This window comes from Chiloscyllium plagiosum, chromosome 5 (assembly GCF_004010195.1).
Source record: "Chiloscyllium plagiosum isolate BGI_BamShark_2017 chromosome 5, ASM401019v2, whole genome shotgun sequence".
Taxonomy (NCBI): Eukaryota; Metazoa; Chordata; class Chondrichthyes; order Orectolobiformes; family Hemiscylliidae; genus Chiloscyllium; species Chiloscyllium plagiosum.
In genome coordinates, this window is record NC_057714.1 from 5,338,220 (window position 1) to 5,358,525 (window position 20,306).

At 40.8% G+C, this 20,306-nt stretch overlaps 1 protein-coding gene across 3 annotated transcripts in view; it reads right to left on the bottom strand.

Moving 5' to 3' along the window:
- plekha8 (pleckstrin homology domain containing, family A (phosphoinositide binding specific) member 8) overlaps positions 1-20,306 on the bottom strand; it is a 63,357-nt gene that overhangs the window by 4,436 nt on the left and 38,615 nt on the right. The window contains exons 7-12 of one of the 3 annotated variants that reach the window (XM_043689509.1): positions 20,048-20,181; positions 18,394-18,580; positions 17,350-17,435; positions 8,613-8,671; positions 8,345-8,475; positions 2,845-2,915 (exon numbers count right to left, since the gene is read on the bottom strand). In XM_043689509.1, coding sequence (XP_043545444.1) covers positions 2,845-2,915; positions 8,345-8,475; positions 8,613-8,671; positions 17,350-17,435; positions 18,394-18,580; positions 20,048-20,181 — 668 coding nt within the window. Of the gene's footprint in view, positions 1-2,844; positions 2,916-8,344; positions 8,476-8,612; positions 8,672-17,349; positions 17,436-18,393; positions 18,581-20,047; positions 20,185-20,306 lie in introns of all 3 variants that reach the window. The other 2 variants (XM_043689510.1, XM_043689508.1) reach the window with 2 other exon arrangements.

Below are 20,306 nucleotides of genomic sequence, written 5' to 3' on the forward strand. Positions count from 1 at the left end.
AATTAAACTCCATCTGCCACTTCTCAGCCCATTGGCCCATCTGGTCCAGATCCTGTTGTAATCTGAGGTAACCCTCTTCGCTGTCCACTACACCCCCAATTTTGGTGTCATCTGCAAACTTACTAACTGTACCTCTTATGCTCGCATCCAAATCATTTATGTAAATGACAAAAAGTAGAGGGCCTAGCACAGATCCTTGTGGCACTCCACTGGTCACAAGCCTCCAGTCTGAAAAACAACCCTCCACCCACCACCCTCTGTCTTCTACCTTTGAGCCAGTTCTGTGTCTGTCTTCTTGAGTAGAATTAAATGCTCCCATACTATCATTCAAAAAGCAGCTTTTATTGCTCAGCCACTTAAGGTCATAGCTCATTACTGCGATTGCCTGTAGTAACACTGGCTACACTTTAAAGTCAATTCATTAGCTGTAAAATACAATTGAAATTTCCAATATATAAATACAAGTATTTCTGTCTTAAATATAGATTTTTAAGAATTCAAAAAAAAAGCTGGAATCTATGGAAGCTTGATTTAAATATTTCAATGAGGTACCCCACCTCTCCAGAGTGAATTATAGATACAGTAAAACCCTTATCGCATAAATCAGATCTTGTCCAGGTGAAGTACCAGTGGAAGAGGCATGGAGGGTGGCAAGCACACAGAATGTATACAGGGTGGGGCCAGGTGGGTTGGGGTGTGTTCCAGCTATATTCATCTGTAGTGGGGCTTTTAAAAAAATGGCCTCCAAAATATTGCTACTCCAATAAGAAAAGGAAATGCACTACTTGTGCCAAATGATTCGGAGCACAACTGCAGCCTTATTGTTTCCTCAATCTTGCCTTACAATCTCTAGCATATAATTAAGTTCAGGGTACAAAAAAACGAAAATGAAGAGTGAGCACAGGTTACCAGATTACAAAATGTAGAGCAATGAAAAAGGATCTTGTCCAGTTTAATTAGCAACTGGATTTTGACTTTTGGTTCATTTTGAATTGATTTAGTGAGACACAGCTCCCTTGTCACAAAAGCAAAGGCATCCCTGGAAAGATACAGCTAGTCAAAAGAAGATTTATGTTTCCTAATATCAAGTACAGAACTACCCCAATTTGTTAGCGCACTACCAAATCACATTCTGTTGTTAGAGCCCACCCTAATTTCTCCTTTTGTTAAAAATCAATTTTGATTTGGAGCTGTGAACTAAAAGCTGAGAGCTTAATATGACATTTGGACAATGGGGTAACAGCTTATGTTAAAAGGAAAATAAAACCAAACAGGTTTATTCACAAGGCCAAGGCTGGAAATTAATTGCAAGTTGGTTCCTGGTCAAAAAGCTTCTGTAAATATTTTGTTACCATGGATCAGCATTGTGTTTATACAGATAGTAGAAGTTTCTACTAACAAGGTTAGAACAAGAGAATTGGTTCCAGCAAGTCTGGAAAATACCTTATGCTCAAGCAGATGGCAGATCTTGAATGGAAAATGGGAGTGGTCAGAGTTTGTATTTGATTTTGGACAGTATTTTTTCTCTGGAAAAGGAATCCAGCTGTTGATACTACAGCAGAAGATTTGTAAGCTCCCTGCCTAACGTCCCATGAGCAGCTCTTCAGAGCTCAGAGAATAGAAAACCAAGTATCACTGCCATTATCTGAGTGAACTGTAAAGGTGACACTGCTTGATATCTTTCGGAAATCTACCAAGAAACCATCATCTATGCCTGTGGAACAAAACATCACGTAAACCGCTTAAGCAATCTGGTCAGTTTGTTATTTTCTTTTACTTATCCCTTAACAGCGTTTGTTTGTCTGTCTTGTCTTTTATGTGAATGGGACTGAAAACAAACATTTTTCATAGAATCCCTACAGTGCAGGAATAGGCCATTCAGCTTATTGATCTGTCCTGACCCTCTGAAGTGCATCCCACCCAGACAAGTACACTATTCCCATGACTAATCCACATAGCGTACACATCCCTGGAGACTACAGACAATTTAGCACAGCCAAACCACCTAACCTGCACATTTTTGGACAATGGGAGGAAATCAGAGCATCTGGCGGAAACCCATGCAGACACATAAAGAATGTACAAACTCCACACAGTCAGCCACCCGAGGCTGGTTTCGAATCTGGGTTGCTGGTGCTGTGAAGCAGCACTGCTGACCACTGAGCCATTGAGCAGCCTTTTTTGGGGTTTAAAGCATATACTAATTATAATGTTTGTTTAATTTTGCTTTACTAATGACATTGTATTATTAAGAAGCTGCTAAATCTCTTGTTTAAGATACGAACTGAAGTCTAGTATTGATTAATCTGAATGGTTATTCAAAAAGCCTGGTTAAGATGCTCTAGGGTCAACTTTGACGCTCTTTGAAGGTTTTAATTTTTACTATTTTGGTCAAAAATTTGAATTGATTTGGCTGCCTGTCTCCATGTCATAACACTGGAATGTTCATTCGCACTCACATTTTTAAATTAAACAGTGGCTTCATCTTGCTGTGTGTGTCTGTGTGTGTGGGGGGAGGCGCAGTAAAGATCCAGAGGAGACATCAGAAGTTGCCTTACCCAAAGTTTACCCCAAAAGACAGCACCAAATGGATTGTATACATCTCACTGATATTTGTTGTCACAGGAATCTGTTGGGTTTGCTTACTTGACAGCTACTGAGCACGCTTCAAAATGTAATTCATTCACTATAAAATGTTTTGGGACATTCCAAGAAGAAGAAAGGTGCTATTTAAATGCAGGTTCTTTCTTGTTGATTGGCCTTTTTCTATCTCTTTTTACTATGTTGATTAAACAGAGTAACAAAAAGGCAATCCCACAAAAACAGTGGTTAATGCAGACTTACTTAGTGCTTTTTGGATATCCTTTTCTCCATTGTTCACTTCTTCCAGAAATCCTTTCAGAAACTTTAACCCTCTGGCATGTAAACATTGACAATGAAAAGAATGGTGACTTTCACACGATTATTAATTATTTCTTAACAATATTTTATAACAATGTCTAGAGCAAGTTCTGATTTGGAGATGCCGGTGTTGGACTGGGGTGTACAAAGTTAAAAATCACACAACACCAGGTTATAGTCCAACAAGTTTAATTGGAAGCACACTAGCTTTCGGAACAATGCTCCATCTATCACCTGATGAAGGAGCGTCACTCCGAAAGCTAGTGTGCTTCCAATTAAACCTGTTGGACTATAACCTGGTGTTGTGTGATTTTTAACTTAGAGCAAGTTCACTCACTAAAATTTGGTGGATTCTGCTGATTTAGGCAATACTGAAAATTGCCACTAGGTGGAATATCTAAACAGAGCAATCTACAAAAATGGAAAAACTAACTAAATAGCTTTGAAAAGCTTGTGTACAACAGGTTCGCAATTTAAATCATTGTACAAGTGCAAAGTTTGTCTAAACAAAGGCATATGAACAACACTATTGCTTTCAAGAAAAAATGGTATTATTTCAGGTAGCTGGCAAAAGAACATGGCGTAACATTAGTTTTTTAATAAGTGCAGAAGGTGATGGAAACATATTAAATAATAACTTTCCAAAATGAATAGAAGTACTAGGAGGAGGAAACGTTGAGGATTTTTGTTAAAGTGGGATTAAGAAGATAACTCTTTCAAAGAGCTGACATAGATATGATCGTGTTCAGAGCTGAAAAAGTGCAAAAGAACATGGCGTAACATTAGTTTTTTAATAAGTGCAGAAGGTGATGGAAACATATTAAATAATAACTTTCCAAAATGAATAGAAGTACTAGGAGGAGGAAACATTGAGGATTTTTGTTAAAGTGGGATTAAGAAGATAACTCTTTCAAAGAGCTGACATAGATATGACAGACCATCCTATGATCGTGTTCAGAGCTGAAAAAGTGGTGCTGGAAAAGCGCAGCAGGTCAGGCAGCATCCCGGAAACAGGAGAATCGACGTTTCGGGCATAAGCCCTTCTTTGTCCGAAACGTCGATTCTCCTGTTCCCTGGATGCTGCCTGACCTGCTGCGCTTTTCCAGCAACATATTTTCAGCTCTGATCTCCAGCATCTGCAGTCCTCACTTTCTCCTATGATGGTGTTCAGCCCACTGGGTTCCAAACCCTTTTAGTACCTGGCCTCACACTCCACAATGCCATTTCCTGTGAAAAATTACCTTCAGGTCCTCATAAACAACAAGTATAAAAGAATAAAGTGTGAGGACAGAGGTAGTTAACTGGTCATGACATCAACTGCAGTCATACCTCTGATGGAATATGGAGTATCATTGGGAGAAGAATTAAGTAAACAAGTGATATTTAGCAGGTTTTCTCAAGCTACCTTCCCAAACATGCCTTGATACACCAAGTTTACATGTTACTTGTTCCTTGCATTCATACACTCGCTGTAGGTGGAATGGTCATCACTGCCAGGACCTCCAGATCCCTGGCGCTGGCACCAGCTGGGCACCAGGTCAAGCACTGGCAGTCCGGAGCTGCCCTATACATCACACTCAATATAGGAAGGCAACCAAAAACAATGTCTCTCAGGACATATGGTTGGCACAGCTGACACTTTCTGCATGCAAGTCTACTTTCTTACACCTGTTGCTGTTTAAGAACCAAGAAACACAATTTGCCCATCCTTCGCCTCATCCCATTTTAGAACCCAGTTTAAGTCTGTGCTACTCTCTCCTCAGTAGCAAGTGTAGACCAGCATTCTTCAGTGGGAGACAATAGTATAGAGGAAATCCATCAAATTATTCAATCATTCATTCTTTAGTCAGCAACAACAAAAGCAAACAAAGAAGCTGCATTTGTCTATCAGAACAGAAACTGACGGCCATTCACTCCGTGCTGCAATTCCTGCTTTAGCAGCTGACATTAATTCAAAGATGGTTTCCTGCAGAATCCTTACTCGCCAGCAACATTGTGCCTTGCTCATCTGGAAGAAATGGCATTGAGGATGATAGACTCGTGGCCTCTTGTGCATCTCAAAGAGACCTTTAGCTGTGACATCATGTGGAGGATATTCAGCATTCACTGGATGTTGCTGCTGATACTGAGCTAGAGACAAAACAACTGCAGATTCTGGAATCTAAAGTAGACAGGCAGGAGGCTGGAAGAACACAGCAAGGCAGGCAGCATCAGGAAGTAGAGATGTCGACGTTTTGGATGTACGCTGGTACTGGGCTGGCTGGTTGCACCTGTTCCTCCTCCATTTCTCTGTGCCAATGCTGCACAACAACAGTGACAATATCACTGCTCCTTTTCCTAATTCACAGTTAGTGTGCATTCTTGGCTGTGCCAGTGTTTATTCCCCATCCCGGGTTGCCCTGGAGAAACTGATGATGAGCTGACTTGCTACGCTTCTGCAGTCTATTTTGTTTATGTTTATCCACAATGTCATCTGGGAGGGGAGTTGCAGCATTTTGACCCAGCAACACTGAAGGAACTGCAATTATTTCTGAGTCAAGATGATGTTTGACTTGGAGGGGAAATTTGAAGGTGGTGATGTTCCATGTTTCTGCTGATCTTGTCCTTCAAGATGGTAGTGGTCACGGGTTTAGAAGATGCTATCTGAGGATTAGATTAGATTAGATTCCCTACAGTATGGTACAGGCCCTTTGGCCCAACCAGTCCACACCGACCCTCCGAAGAGTAACCCACCCAGACCCATTCCCCATATTTACCCCTGACTAATGCACCCAACACTACGGGCAATTTAGCATGGCCAATTCACCAGACCTGCACATCTTTGCATTGTGGGGGGAAACCAGAGCACCCAGAGGAAACCCACGCAGACACTGGGAGAATGTGCAAACTCCACACAGACTGTCGCCCGAGGCTGGAATCGAATCTGGGTCCCTGGCGGTGTAAGGCAGCAATGCTAACCACTGTCTTTGGTGAATGTCTGCAATACATCTTGTAGGTGGTACACACTGCTGCTCCTGAGTGTCGGTGGTGGTGGAGGGAGTGAGTGCTTGTGGATGCAGTGCCAATCAAGTGGCTGCTTTGCCCTGGCTCTTGTCAAACTGCTTAAGTGTTGTTGGGGCTGCACCCATCCAGGTGAGTAGAAAATATTCCATCACACTCTGGATTTGTGCCTTGTGGATGGTGGACAGGCTTTGGGGAGTCGGGGGTGAGATGCTTGCTGCAGGATTCCTAGTGTTTTAGTGTAACTGCAGCTTGGCGAGCCTGGCATTTCTCACATACAGCTCGCTTGTCAGACAGAAATAAACACAATCTGTCCACAGATTAGGTCCCAGCTTTTTGCCATTTCCAATGTACGTTTACCTTCCCATTAGCATGGAAGACAATGCTGATCATGCTTGGTTCAGTGACTTATATCCTCAGCCTGATGATCAGGGGCCCCTACACAAAACCTCAATATTCCTTTCTTCCTGATCCTCCATCAGGCCAATCAGTGCAGAGACTCCACATGTGCCCACACAACACACTGATTTACAACTTCATCTCACAACACTAACCCCCACCCATCCCTAGCCTGCCAGACCAACTATCATCCTGCACTGTCCCTTCGTTGTGGTCAGGGTGGTTCTGACTGTCAGTGATCTCTCTTCCCTCTGCAGTCTTCCATATCATCCAAAGGGTTGCAGTAAAATGCTGAACCATATTGTAAGTGGTTCAGAGATATGCCATGCGGATGCAGCAGGGTTACTACCTATCCAATGCCAAGGTTTGTGAACGGGGAATGCATATGGTCGTTGCCCATGAAGCATGCCCTGAAATGTTCGTCGCAGGTCTCCAAAATAGAGGTCTGGAGGGGTAAACAGTGAGTTCAAGTCTGACACTATTGTTAGGAATTATCAGCATTTAGTTGCTATCCAGCAGGTGGGAGAATGGGAATTCCCAAAGGAATGATGTGAGATTAACTAAGGATATGACGTTAATACATGCTAATGCGCACAAATGGACTTCTCATTGCTCACTAGCAAGAATCCCATCTCACAGTTCAACACTTGATTAGAAAATGGGCCTTACTGCATCAGCACAGAGAAGTCCCTCATCAGTGACCACACCCAACTTTCTTGCCAGTGCCCACATCGTTCAATGCCTGGGAAAACTGCACCTGCTGCCATTCTCCAGTAAGGCTCAGCATGTGCTGGAAAAAAAACTGAATCTCATTTTCCACCTGGGAACCCTCCAGTCTTCATAACCCAGTAAGTTCAATAATTATAGGGCCTGAGTATGTTCTTCCACATCCTTCACCCACACCCACACAACAAGCCTTGTCATTACACGGTCTGCTTTCACCACAGTCAACCCATTTTCATCTAGTAATAGTCCCCATGAGCAGCTTTTCTTTCTCCCCGGCTTACCATTATCCATCCCTTTTTCTACCAGACTGCTGTTTTCTCTCTCTCTGGTCTCCATCTCCACCCATAGTTCACTTTCCCCCACCTCCCAGTAATCTGAAGTTCTGAAGAAGAATCGCTGGATTTGAGACTTTGATTCTGTTTTCTCTCCACAGATGCTGCCAGATATGTTGAGTTTCTCCAGCAATTTCTGTTTTTGTGTGTACTCGTGGGTCTGTGGGCTATCAGAGGCAGTCTCTTTCAATAGAATCTAAGGAGAAGCAAATGTCTTGAAAAGAAGAAAGACTGAACAGAGAAAAATCAAAAGGAAAGGAACTTCCTTCATAAATGACAATTAGATCTTACTTCAATGTCGGTCAACATTGTTATCAGTTTTAGAGTATTCACATAATGGCCTCTTTTAATCTCACATTGCGGTAACTATGGGGGACCTATAATCTGACAACACAAGCAGCCACAATTGAAAAGAATTGATGTATACAGATGCTTAAACCTTCCCAATTATCCATAATGTTCTAAGGCTCAATGAAGCAACAATGATGATTATTTACAATCATCATAAAAAAATCCAATTACATATTTACACCCTCACTGCAGGACAACCATATTCTCATTAGCGTGACCTGGTGTCGACAACTCTATCTATTACACAGTAATACTGTTTAGAAAGTTCTCCAATTCAAATTTTGCTTTTGGAGCTAATTGTACGTAGCGCGTATATAAAAGAGTGACTGCATTCGGGAACAGGAGGGACAGGAAGAAGAGTGGAATTAACAAGCAGAGATACTACTCTATAGGGACCTTTAATGAAAAAAAAACCTGTCAATTTGCAGCATTCACTTTGATTGTCCCTTCATGTCAATCAGACTGATACCCCTCGTTTGTCAGAGATGTGTAAAGAATGGGTTTGGAAAAGATTCAAGATTCACTAGCACCACAGCATGAAAGCGCATTCCAAATATAAACCTACGTCTTCAGGGCTGAACCAATGAAGAATTTCTTTGTCGTTGAAAAAAGGTCAGAAAACTGCACATACATACCTCTTCAACCAAAGGAGTGCCTCAGTGGCAGAGTTCCTCACTGTAGCCTCATCAGTTTCCAATTCATACAGTACTATCTTCTGAAGGGTAGTGAACCTTATGGAATCAGTGATGTATTTCTGATTTATTTTCTGAAAATAGAATACTTCTTTGCAACCATGATCAAACTTAATTGGTTTTAAAAAGCTGATATAATCTATTTTATAAATAATCATTGACAAACAGTGAATAAATGACACCTTGAGGAATAAAATAACACATCACTTACCTTAATATTGCCCACAAAATCTAATTTAACTGGAGCAAAGACCGTTGGGCCAAGTTTATCTGTGAGGGAAAAGCGACAGAGATTTAGAGTAAATACTGAAACTGAAATTAGAGGTAAAGAGGATATCTCTGCAATTCATAACCACTTGCAGCAGCTATCTAACCTTAATGATTTGAAAATAATTAGGCAAGCTGTTAGAAAAGTATTTATTTCAAAATTAAAATAAATGGGACATTGAAATCAGTTTCATTTATTCATTCATAGGATGTAGCCATCACAAACTGGATCATCAGCAGCTTAGCTGTAATATCTTCAGTCACTTCATCCTAGACACCAATACCAGTTGGAAGATAGATTGTATATGGTTGAGACCCCAGCACTGATCCCTGCTGCACTTCTAGTTACAGTTTGTCAACCTGAAAATGGCTCATCTATCACTTTGCTTCTTATTAACTAACCAAGCTTCTTTCCATACTAATTTGTTACTCTCCTCACCATGTGTTTTTTTTAATTTTGTGCCATATTGTTTGCTGTGACACCATGTTGAATGCTTTTTGGAAATCCAGGTGGTTCGCTTGCTTGTTACTTTCTCAAAGGACTCTAATGAATTAGGCAAACTCCTTTTCACAATACAAATCAAGCAAAGTAAACAAAGTTTCACGATTTTCTAACCAATTGCTGAAATACGTCCTTAATAGTGTTTTTGAACTTTTTCTTTTAGACAGACATTGGGCTAACTAGTCTATAGTTTCCCGCTTTCTATCTTCCTCCTTCCTTATATATTGGCTATATTCACAATTTTTGCTGAGGCATTTCCAGAATCCAGGAAACTCTAGAACATTACAAACAATGCATTTACTATCTCTGCATTTTAAAATTTCAGAGAACAGGTCGTTTGGCCCAGCAATTTTCTACCTTTCTTGGTATCTTTTCCCTAGTGATTATGATTGTTTTAACTTCCTTCATCCTTTTTACTTCTTGTTTTTCAACTGGATAGACTGGGGCTATTTTCCCGAGAGCAGAGGCTGAGGGACGACCTTATAGGAGTTTATAAAATCATGAGTGGCATAGATAGGTAAACAGACAAGGTGTTTTCCCCAGGGTCGGGGAGTCCAAAATTAGAGGGTATAGGTTTAGGGTTCGAGGAGAAAGATATAAAAGGGACCTAAGGGGCAACTTTTTCACACAGAGTTTGATGTGTTTATGGAATGAGCTGCCAGAGGAAGTAGTGGAGGCTAGTACAATTACAGCATTTAAAAGGCATTTGAATGGGTGTAGGAATAGGAAGGGTTTAGAGGGATAAGGGCCAAGTGCTGGCAAATGAGACTAAATTATGTTGGGATATCTAGTCGGCATGGACGGGTTGGACTGAAGGGCCTGTTTCCATGTTGTATAGCTCTATGACTTTATTTTTCTGATTGTTTATGTCTTCCACAGCAAGGATGAGTAAAAGACCTGTAGAATACTCAAGATTAGACAACTGTATGAAATTGTCCCAGATAGACTCTATAAATTCATTTTCCAGGCTGTGTTTGCCAAACCAATTCATGCAATTCTCTCACAATATTATTTCTTTTCTCCACACAAAAAATGCTTTTACATATAAATTTTCTGAAATAAGGTAATCTCTCATTACTACACAAACATCATCCTTAAATAGCAGAGCTAACCTACTGGTTTTACCTTCCTAACCTGGTAAAAAGTGAAAAATTCTCGAACATTTAGGTCGTAGACTTGGTCACCTTGAAACTGCAACTCTAAAAAGGCCATTATACCATACATAATTTACCACTTATCCCCTTGTATTATCCCCTCCTCTACTCGTTACATGACTCCCCAGCACACTGGTCCCAGCATAGTTCTGGGGGAGATCCCATTTTACCTACAAGTTTCCCATGAGTTGCAATCCATTTATTCCACAAACACCTTTGAACCATGCATTCAACTCTCTGACCTTGCTCAAATTTGCTCTGCTTTTGAAAACTGTAACTTCGGAGACTAGGATGCTGAGGTTATTCCGTTCAAGAGAGAAGTTGCTCCAGCATGCTTTTTATAAAGTCTTGTGTGGGAATGAACAGACGAAATTTTCAAACTTCCATCTTATATGGAAGAAACTAAAAGACCAAGTATTAGGTTAGTACAACTCATTTGTTTCTGGGATGTGGAATTAACCAAAGGTTTCAATGAAAGATGACATTTCTCTGCCAGTCACCTGCAAGTTGTAGCACCAGCATCACTGCCTGGAATAGATCAGAGATATTCAGGAGCAGTGGTTCACCTGTATTTGGGGTAATGGGGGAAGGGGAGGTAGAATGAGTAAGATTTCTAGGATGGCAGAGCACCCACCTCATGCCCATTATATTAGTGGGACATTGCACTAAAAAATACAGTAGGCTCAATGTTATCAGCAGTCTCTGCAGACTACACAATGCTGTGTAACATGCAAGTAACCATTTATATACACCAGGTAACCTTCTCAATTGAGAGGCACAGTTCATATAAAAGGAAAGCTGCAAACTGGGATAAATGGTGCTTTGGAAGACTTTGGTTAGAGAGAGAATTTTAAGAATTGCAGAAGTGTTATGGCATAAGAGGCCACCAGTTAGCCCATAGTACCTGCACTGGCCCTTCACACTCGCATCATTACTTAGTGCCATTCTCCTGCGTTATCCCAGTTACCCCTGAATATTATTCTTAATCATCAAATACTTTTTGTAATGCCTCAAATGAACTTGCCTCCATCACATTTCTAGGGAATACATTCCAGATCCGAACTACTCACTATGTGCTTTTCTCATATCATCCTTGCACATCACTTTAGTTCCATGCTCTCTCGTTCTTGTTCCTTTTACAAGCAGGAACAGCTTCTTCCTACTTACTCTATCTAGCTATTTATGATTTTGAAAATCTCTATCAAATCTCTTTACAGCTCTCTGCTCTCTAAAGAGAACAGCCCTGGCTTCTTCAAATTCATCCTCATAACTGATCTCCGGAACCACTGCAGTAAATCGTTTCCGCACTCTCTCCAATGCATTCGCATCTTTCCTATAATGTGGTACACAGTACTTCAGTTGAGGTCTACTAATTTCAAAATCACCTCTTGCTCTTGTACTTGAGATCTATCAGTATTTGAGGGAAAGGCCTTCCCAGTTCAGTGAAGCAAACCCTGGAATCTAAGCACTGGAAGTGACATTTGTAAGCCAGGGGCAGGGAACCTTTCAAACATTCCCTCCGGACGAAAGGGGAGAAAGTGGAAAAGATGCTGAATGCAGAGAGTAATCCCTGAGACGAGCCGCAGAGCAAATGAAGTTTCACGGTCACGTTTGGGAGTTAAAGAGAGTGAATGAAATTGCACATCAATCTCACACCCATTTCACCAGCCACTTCTCAAATGCACCACACCCATCACTCACCTAGCGGCTCATCTCGACTCTGACCTCTAGCATCTGCAGTCCTCACTTTCTCCTAACTCATCCTGAAACTCAGGACCAACATCTCCTCCTCCCCCCCAACTTCATTAACCTCTCTCCTTCCCCTACACCCCATCCTTACATCACACTTTCCCACACACACTTACTGAACATTCCAACAGTACATACACCTTTTCCCACTTCCACAGCTATTCAGTGATGACCATGCATCACTTTAACACACTGACACTGGTATTCTGCCCTCTCCGTTTCTGGGGAAGGTGTCCACAATAGGCAGGAAGACCAACTCGCCTGCATCTGCTTAGCACCCTCGAGAAGATAGTCCACCAAATCATTGAGATCAATACCACAAAGTCAAGCCACTAGACATTCCTGAGGCCACTGTGGCTGGTGGTAAATCATTGAGTCTTGTACCTTCTCCATTCCTAACCCTGAAGGATGTCAGGAAATGAAAACTGCAAGTGTTAGGACTGGCAATTCCAGCTTTTCTTCCCATGACCCATTCCTCCCTCTTGTGCTGCTTTTTTGCTTTAGCTGTTTTCAGATATTAAGAATGAATGCTTACTCAGCCTCTAAAGATGCATAAAGAGGAGCACACCAAGGCCTCCAAGCACTCTCACCAGCATGTTTCTGTAGTCCACCCAAAGTCTTTATCCACATTCCCTGTGGCAGATTTTGTCTGTGTTCTCATTCCCACCCAGCCCCTCACCATTTTACTCCAAGCCAACTCCGACGATTCCGTGTAGTCCTTGCACTAGCCTCTCAAAGGTCACACAGTGTCAGCATGGAAAAGTATGGCAGAAAGGAGGTACTGCTGTTTGACTTTATACTTGCAAGCACCAGCTCAGGGGCTGAAACTCTTATAACTTCAGAGGCCGATATAGAATTACAAACAGTACACAGTGAATCATTCAACATATACTAAGTGGAAATAAACCAAAGGGGTATGACAGCTTGCATGCAAACTCCCTGGCTGGTGAGATCACAAAGGAGGTTTCTGTAGGGGATGAAGACCTCCTTGGGGATGAATACACGAAAATGCAAATGATGGTGCACACAGATTCTTGGTGCATTGGCAGGGCAACCTCCAGTCAATCACAAGGGACCACTCCAAACCGATATCAGGTTTTATGTCATGTTACCATGGAAATGACGGGCAGCACAGTCCAAATGAAGAACAGAGTGCTTGCCGGCTACTGTCCCAGTTTCCAATGCAGCAGAGGCAGAGGCTCCCTGATGTTTCAGAGCTGCAGGGCAGAGCTCTCAGATAGAGGATGTGAGAACCATGAAGATCAGCATGCAAGCTGTTGCCTCTCAGCCAGCTGCTGAAGCTGCTGCCTTTCATGTTGAGATGGTGCAATTCAAAGTCAGATCCTCAATGCCCAGGACGATATTCAGGGTCGACCTTAAAGGCCATCTCTCCCTAAGTCCCCCAGCTATAAGTCAGCAACCTTACATCATCCCCTGGTCACTTGAATAAGCACTGCACAGAAACATAGACACTAAGGAGTTGCACATAAGTGAATTGTTCATTTTCATTTGTATTTTTGATGAGATGCTGTTTAAAGCTGTTGAATAAATGTTTTTGATGGTGGCTTTTACTACTTGATGTTAATCGAGGGAACGTTGTAAATGGGACTCTGATATGAGTGTACAACTGGGGAATGGCAAGTCTAAGCAGGGTAGGGAAGTTTCTTTTGACCAGGTAGAGACTCACAATACTGTTCTTATCACTATGCTTGGCTGCTATTGGTTTTTGTTCCTCCTCCTGTTTTTCTGGTTGTCTCCAAATCCCAGGAGATAATGTAAGACAATCAGAATTGCAAGGCATGTTGGAAACATACTTCAATACTTTAATAATTGTTCAAGGATTGCAAAAATTACCAAAAACTCTTTCTGAAAAAAAAAACATTTCATGAGTTTAAAGGGGCAACAAGAAACTGTTACAAAAAAAATTAAAAACATGACAAATTAACCATCCCTGGGAAGAAGGAGTTGAAGCAATGTAATCAAACTGTTTCCTTGGAGAGAGGAGGTGACAACTTGGGTGACACAGTGGCTCAGTGGTTAGCGCTGCTGCCTCACTATGCAATATCACCTGCTTTCAACAGGAAGGACCCAATGGTGTAAAATGTAAGGGTGACTCAACCTTCACAGTCAGGGAGATGAACGTTATCTTGATTTATAGCTGGGGAAAGTCCTCCTTCTCCCTTCTTGCAATGCTTCCCCTGTCTGCCTCCTTTGCTTCACACCATGGTCATGGTCACATCATCACATTCCTGATGATGGCCGAAACGTCGACTCTCCTGCTCCTCGGTTGCTGCCTGACCTGCTGTGCTTTTCCAGCGCCACACTCTCCGATCTCCAGCTTCTGCAGTCCTCACTTCCTCCTCTTTTCATGGAAGACAGTTTCATTAAGGAACAAACAAAAAGCCTCAGAAAGGTTTGTTTTCCTTAAAACTAAACTGACCAGGTTAGAGTTAGTTCCCCTCTGAATTGATGGAAAAAAATCAGTGATGCATAAGAAAATAAGTAAGCAAGCAGCACAGCAAGAAAAGAGTTTTACTTATTAGGCTTTTATGGACAGGCCCATAGATGCATAGATTCATACAAACATGCAGATTAGGATTGGGAGGAGGTCATATGGCCCCAGAATCTGCTCCATCATTTAATAATACTCCACCACTGATCACATTTCCATCTACTCCTGATAACCTGACACTCCCTTAACAACAATCTATCCATCTCTGTATTAAAAATACGTCAACACTATTTCCACAGCTTTTTGAGGAAAACAGTTCCAAAGACCTCTGATCCTTTAAGAGAAAAGAAATTCACCACCTCTGTCTTAAATGGATGACTCTTATTTTTAAATGATGACCTTGAATTCTAGATTCTCCCACAAAAGCAAAGATCGTCTCCACATCCAGCCTGTCAGCTCCTTTAAGATCATATATTTAGATCAATCTGCCTTTTACTCTAAGCTCCGGCAGATGCAAGTGTAGCTTTTACAACCTCTTTAGGCAACCAGACATTATTCAGGTAAGGATAAAGTGAGGACTGCAGATGCTGGAGATCAGAGCTGAAAATGTGTTGCTGGAAAAGCGCAGCAGGTCAGGCAGCATCCAAGGAGCAGGAGAATCGACGTTTTGGGCATGAGCCCTTCTTCAGGAATCAATTATTCAGGTAAACCTTCCCTGAACTACTCACAGCACATTCACGTGACACCAAGGAGTAGACTTCCATTCAATGCAATTAGAACTTGGGGCAGGGAGAGGGCAGAATGAAATTTAACTTTACTGGGTATCTTGCTGCTGTCTCGTCACCATCAATTTAGTGATTTTCCATATGTATAACATGCCAATCCAATGACACTATGAGCTGAATTTTTACTGACCCGACTCTCAGGAAGCAGGTTGTTCAGAAAGTCAGGGTGATGAGGAATCCATCATTTGGGACTCCGCTACCATCACATCTCCCTGACACACTGCGGACATTTAAACCCACTGCGTGTTGGGGAAGTCAATAATTGGTTCTCCATCTGGGACATGGGTTGATTGAGAATGGAGTTTTCAACTGGACTGACAGCAGGTCTCTGAAAGCTGTGATAACAGGATTGACCATGCCAGAATTGGGGGTTAACCGAAGGTGCGTGCGATTGAGTAACATGGTCCGGGGATAGGAAAATTAGAGGACTCGTTGTGAAGGGAAGGTGAGACATTGCAGCCTGATGGGAGAGATGGAAAGAGGTGGTAACCACAGAGGCTCTTCAGGCAGTTCCCTGGATCCACAGAATAATAAGAAGGCACTCATCTTCGATCTGTCAAGTTGTCATCTTGAGGAAATAATTGGCTGGCGTGATATTTGAGAACCCCAGCCTCCAGCAGTAAAAGCTTGGAAACAGCACTACAGTCAGGTTTGCTGCATCGTTACGGTACTTTGAAGTCGCCAACTACATCCTTGGAATGGATTGGTTGCCCATCCATCTTCCTGATTTGGTTACATTTTGAAATGTGAGAGTTCAAGTGGATTTGGAAAGAAACAGATTTCAACATTTTCGATCAACCTCACCCCATTTCCAACCCACCACTCTACCCTAAACCCACCTGCTTTTCCAACTGTGATTCAATAGAATGTTCTAAAGTACTAATCTGTGATATAAATTATGGCATAATATTATACATTTCCCATGATCTGTGTCATAGTAATTTTAAGGTGCTCCTGTGTAGAACATAAAGACTGGCAGAATTAGATAAACTGAGTTACTTTACAGCACACGAACAAGTCAATGTTCAGCTGGGCAATGGTTTATATAGAAACAGAGAGAAACACAATAATTAGGAACAGGAGAAGATCAGTTGCCTTATCAATCCCCCTTGGCCATTCAACGTGATCATGGTTGATGTTCTCAGTGCCGTATGACATATCCCTTGACACCTTTAGCCTCTCATAATCAATTTCTTTCTTCATCACAGTCAGTGACTTGGTGTCCACAGCCTTTTGGAGGTAGAGACTTCCACAGGTTCAGTGCCCTCTCTTTGCCTTCAATCTGCAATGGCATTCCATTTATCTGGGACCATGGCTTCTTCTACTGGACAACCACCACTACAATTCCCAATCCCCTGGGAAATATCATCCTCGACTCCCGTTAGAATTTTGTATGTTTGCATGAGATCCCTTATTGTTCTAAACTCCTGTGAATCCAGGCCCAGTTGACCCACTGTTTCTTCATACAACTAGCATGCCATCCAAGAAATCATACTATGAACAGATTGATTATTAGTCATAGCAGCAAATTTTAAAAGTCCAACTTGGGATTTTCTCTCTCTTCAGATGGGGCTGTGGAACATGCTACAAAAATGTCAACCTTCCACCAGCAACAACTTCCTACCCTGTCAGCAATCAGCTGCTTAGTTACATCATATATGACCCTGACAGCCCTCCAATTATTTGCTTACAAGACAATCATTTTCAGAAATGTAGATACCTCAGAGGTATGACAAAAAAAAATCCTAAAAGTTGCATGCTTTTTGCATTTTCTTTGCCTTCCTATCTTTGGACTTATTACTAACAAAAACAGTTAAAAAGGTTAAATGATTCACACAAGATATTAAAGCACAATTACATTTGGGTTATGCCATAACTTAAAGATTTTTTAAAAAGTTACTTGCCAACAAGAGAAAACATTTTGAAATTAAAGGAGTATTAGAATAAGTTGCTTGCAACTCCCCCTCCATGATAGAACACGCAGGTTCTTTCAAATTTACCCATAAGTATATTGCAGAAATTAAGGTGCAATTTCCTACCTAATACTGGAACTATTGCATAGCAAGATTCCAGAAATGGTAGAGTAGGAATACCATTCTCTTCCTCAAATTCGATATCATTAAATCTGAAAATGAAAACAACGCATACCATTGGAAAGTATTGAGAACTATACAAACAAATTCCAGTGAACACTGTATCATAATGGAAGCTCAAATAAAAATCAATAAATAGTGGATATGATATCATGGAGAAGTTGAAATGTATCAACATCACCACAGAAGTCCAATCTGGGCAAATACCATGCATAATCAGTAATAACAAAATAAAACAAGATAACATTACTTGACTGGTGGTCAGTTGAAAAGGTATCAGCTATTTGAATAAATTTACAAAATAAATTGCATTCATATAGCCAACATCAGAATTTGCTGACCTGTAAATCCATTCAGATTGTTTCAAGTATTAGATCAATGTTATGATTAGCTGAAACATATATGTCCCAGTTTGATTATAGCCTCCAGCTGGTAGAGACTAATTTTGAAACTAATTTTTCCCCCAATGATTACTTTCTGGCTAAATAATTGCAATATTCATTGACAATTGAAAATGCTAATTTACTTTATCACCAATAATTTCAATATTGGTTCCCCTTAACTACACAAAGTACATAAGTGGTGATTTATGCTACTTCTTTGGGAATTTCATCAACATTACAGTGACAGATTGAGGATAACCCTAACTTCATTATTTCTACCGCAATCTGTCACAATTCCTTTAAGAGAGTACTTCAAATGAAGGCATTCAAAGGGAAATACAGCTGTAAATCTTAACACCTCACCATACCCAGAGGATTTCATGCTATGGAAAAAAAAGTTTGTCCATGTTCCAAAGCATCACTAACCAGTTAGAAGCACGCCCTTTATTTAAAGGGTGAAACCAGACAAAGTTTAAATAAACCAAAATTTACCATTTGCTTAAAGAAAAGTATAGTGATTACAAAAACAAAATGATTGAAATCCGGTTCCTGAAATGAAGCAATTTTTTTTGTAATGCATGGGGATTCTCATGCAGACTTTTCATACCTTTGTTCCATTGCACTAAAAAATGTCTGAATCTCTCTGTTTTCGGTTTCCAGCGTTGCATTTGTGTCACCCAGGTCCTCACCAGTTTTGGGAACTTCGTCTGCAAATTCAGAAGGCTGAGGTTCAACATTCACATCAGTCTTCTCAGAAGCTGCGACCACTACTTCAGTGTTGTCCATCCTCTCTGCTTATATCACAACAAGAAAGAAAAGCACAGAATTAGAAAAAATTTGGTAGAAGTCAAATTTTCATTGTTTAAAAGAATGCTCATTTGGATTAGGCAACTTATAAGTTATAGACTGACACTGAATTAAACACCCAATGTATATTTTCTGGAACTAAGTTTTACAAACATCTTGGGTTTCCTGCAACAAGAGTAATTTACCCCAAAATAACCCAAGATCATTGACTCATTTGTTGTAGCACTGTACAGATAATGACTGTTAACATACTTTGCAAGAGGTTCAGTGGCAATCCTGATAAGACCAAGTTTTGCTTGCATGTGAAATGCTGCTATTCAAAGAAGTGGACTTTATAACCTCTGAGTAGCTGGGAAGATTACTGAAAAAAATGCTGAGCTGCAACTGCCTCCATTCAGTTTTAGTTCAGCATCATTTGCAGAAAACAAACACCAGCATTCATAACGGAAGCAGAGCCTGTATTGCATGGCAGCTTCGGAGATGCAGAGTGCTGCTGAGTTGCACCATGCACAGCTTAGGAATTTGCATACTATGATGGTATGAAGTACAGTGATTTCATTCTTCTACCTCACTTGTTCAGAACAAAAGATAATGGGAAACGAAAAGAAAATGCAATTGTTTGGAAGGATCCATTACTTCGGTTGTACAATCTTTCTTTTGTTGGGCTGATTTGAAAATCTTGTAATATTTTTCAAGAGCTTGCTGAGCTTTGAATACTCTGCTTAAAAATATTCACTGCTTTCATAAACGGTACTCTAAAATCCACTTGTCCCATAAAATGGTCACAAGGTGCATTAAGCAATACATATGCAAAAAGCTTATCAGAGACTTCAAACAATAAAGGTTCTTATGCAAACTACATGCTGTAGCAAGAATACTTTACTGAAGCAGCATCAGATCACTGTAAAGTAGCTTCACCATTAGTGAGCATTCCAGGGAAGTTGAGCGAGTTTTCAAAATGCTCCAAAACATTAAGCTGTATTACAATGAATTCATTGGTCAAAGAATTCATTGGGCAGGGACGGGGGTTTTGCACATCACTCATCATGCAACAAGCTTTCACCCACTGATTTTAATAGGGGAAAAATCACAAGGTGGTTTAGAGGACCACTCTGGGTCTACCTAATTGGATTTTACTTCATTGGATTGAACATCATTGCTCAGCTTAATTCTTTTAACTTTCTTTTGAGAACTGCATCCAGTTACATACAAAATTCCCATTTTTGATGGTATGCAAAAAAAAACTGTTGACTGTGTTTCTACTGCAGTGCACTTGTACTAACGTAATTTTATAACTTAAATAGGTTACAGTCAAGGATTCCATTCATTAGCTTGTTCAATTACCCCACACTCCAAGCAGGGTTACAAACATTTAACCCACTCCAGGGCTTTGTCAATATGGCTCTCTTGCAGTTTGAAATGTTATTTATTCTTCAATTTATTGAAAAACATACCTTCCATATTTTCTGCATTTTCCATTCTTGAGTTTACTTGATATTGATTGTCATTTTCTGACTGTGGTCTTCCCACAGTCTTGAAGTTGGCCTCGTCTATTGTCGATTCATGTTGAAAGTTATTCAGCTCATTCCTACTATAAACAATAAACTTTATTAGTTATATAAAATATCTTTTCCAGATTCTGTCAGATCAGCAATAAAATGGGCGGCACGGTGGCACAGTGGTTAGCACTGCTGCCTCACAGCGCCAGAGACC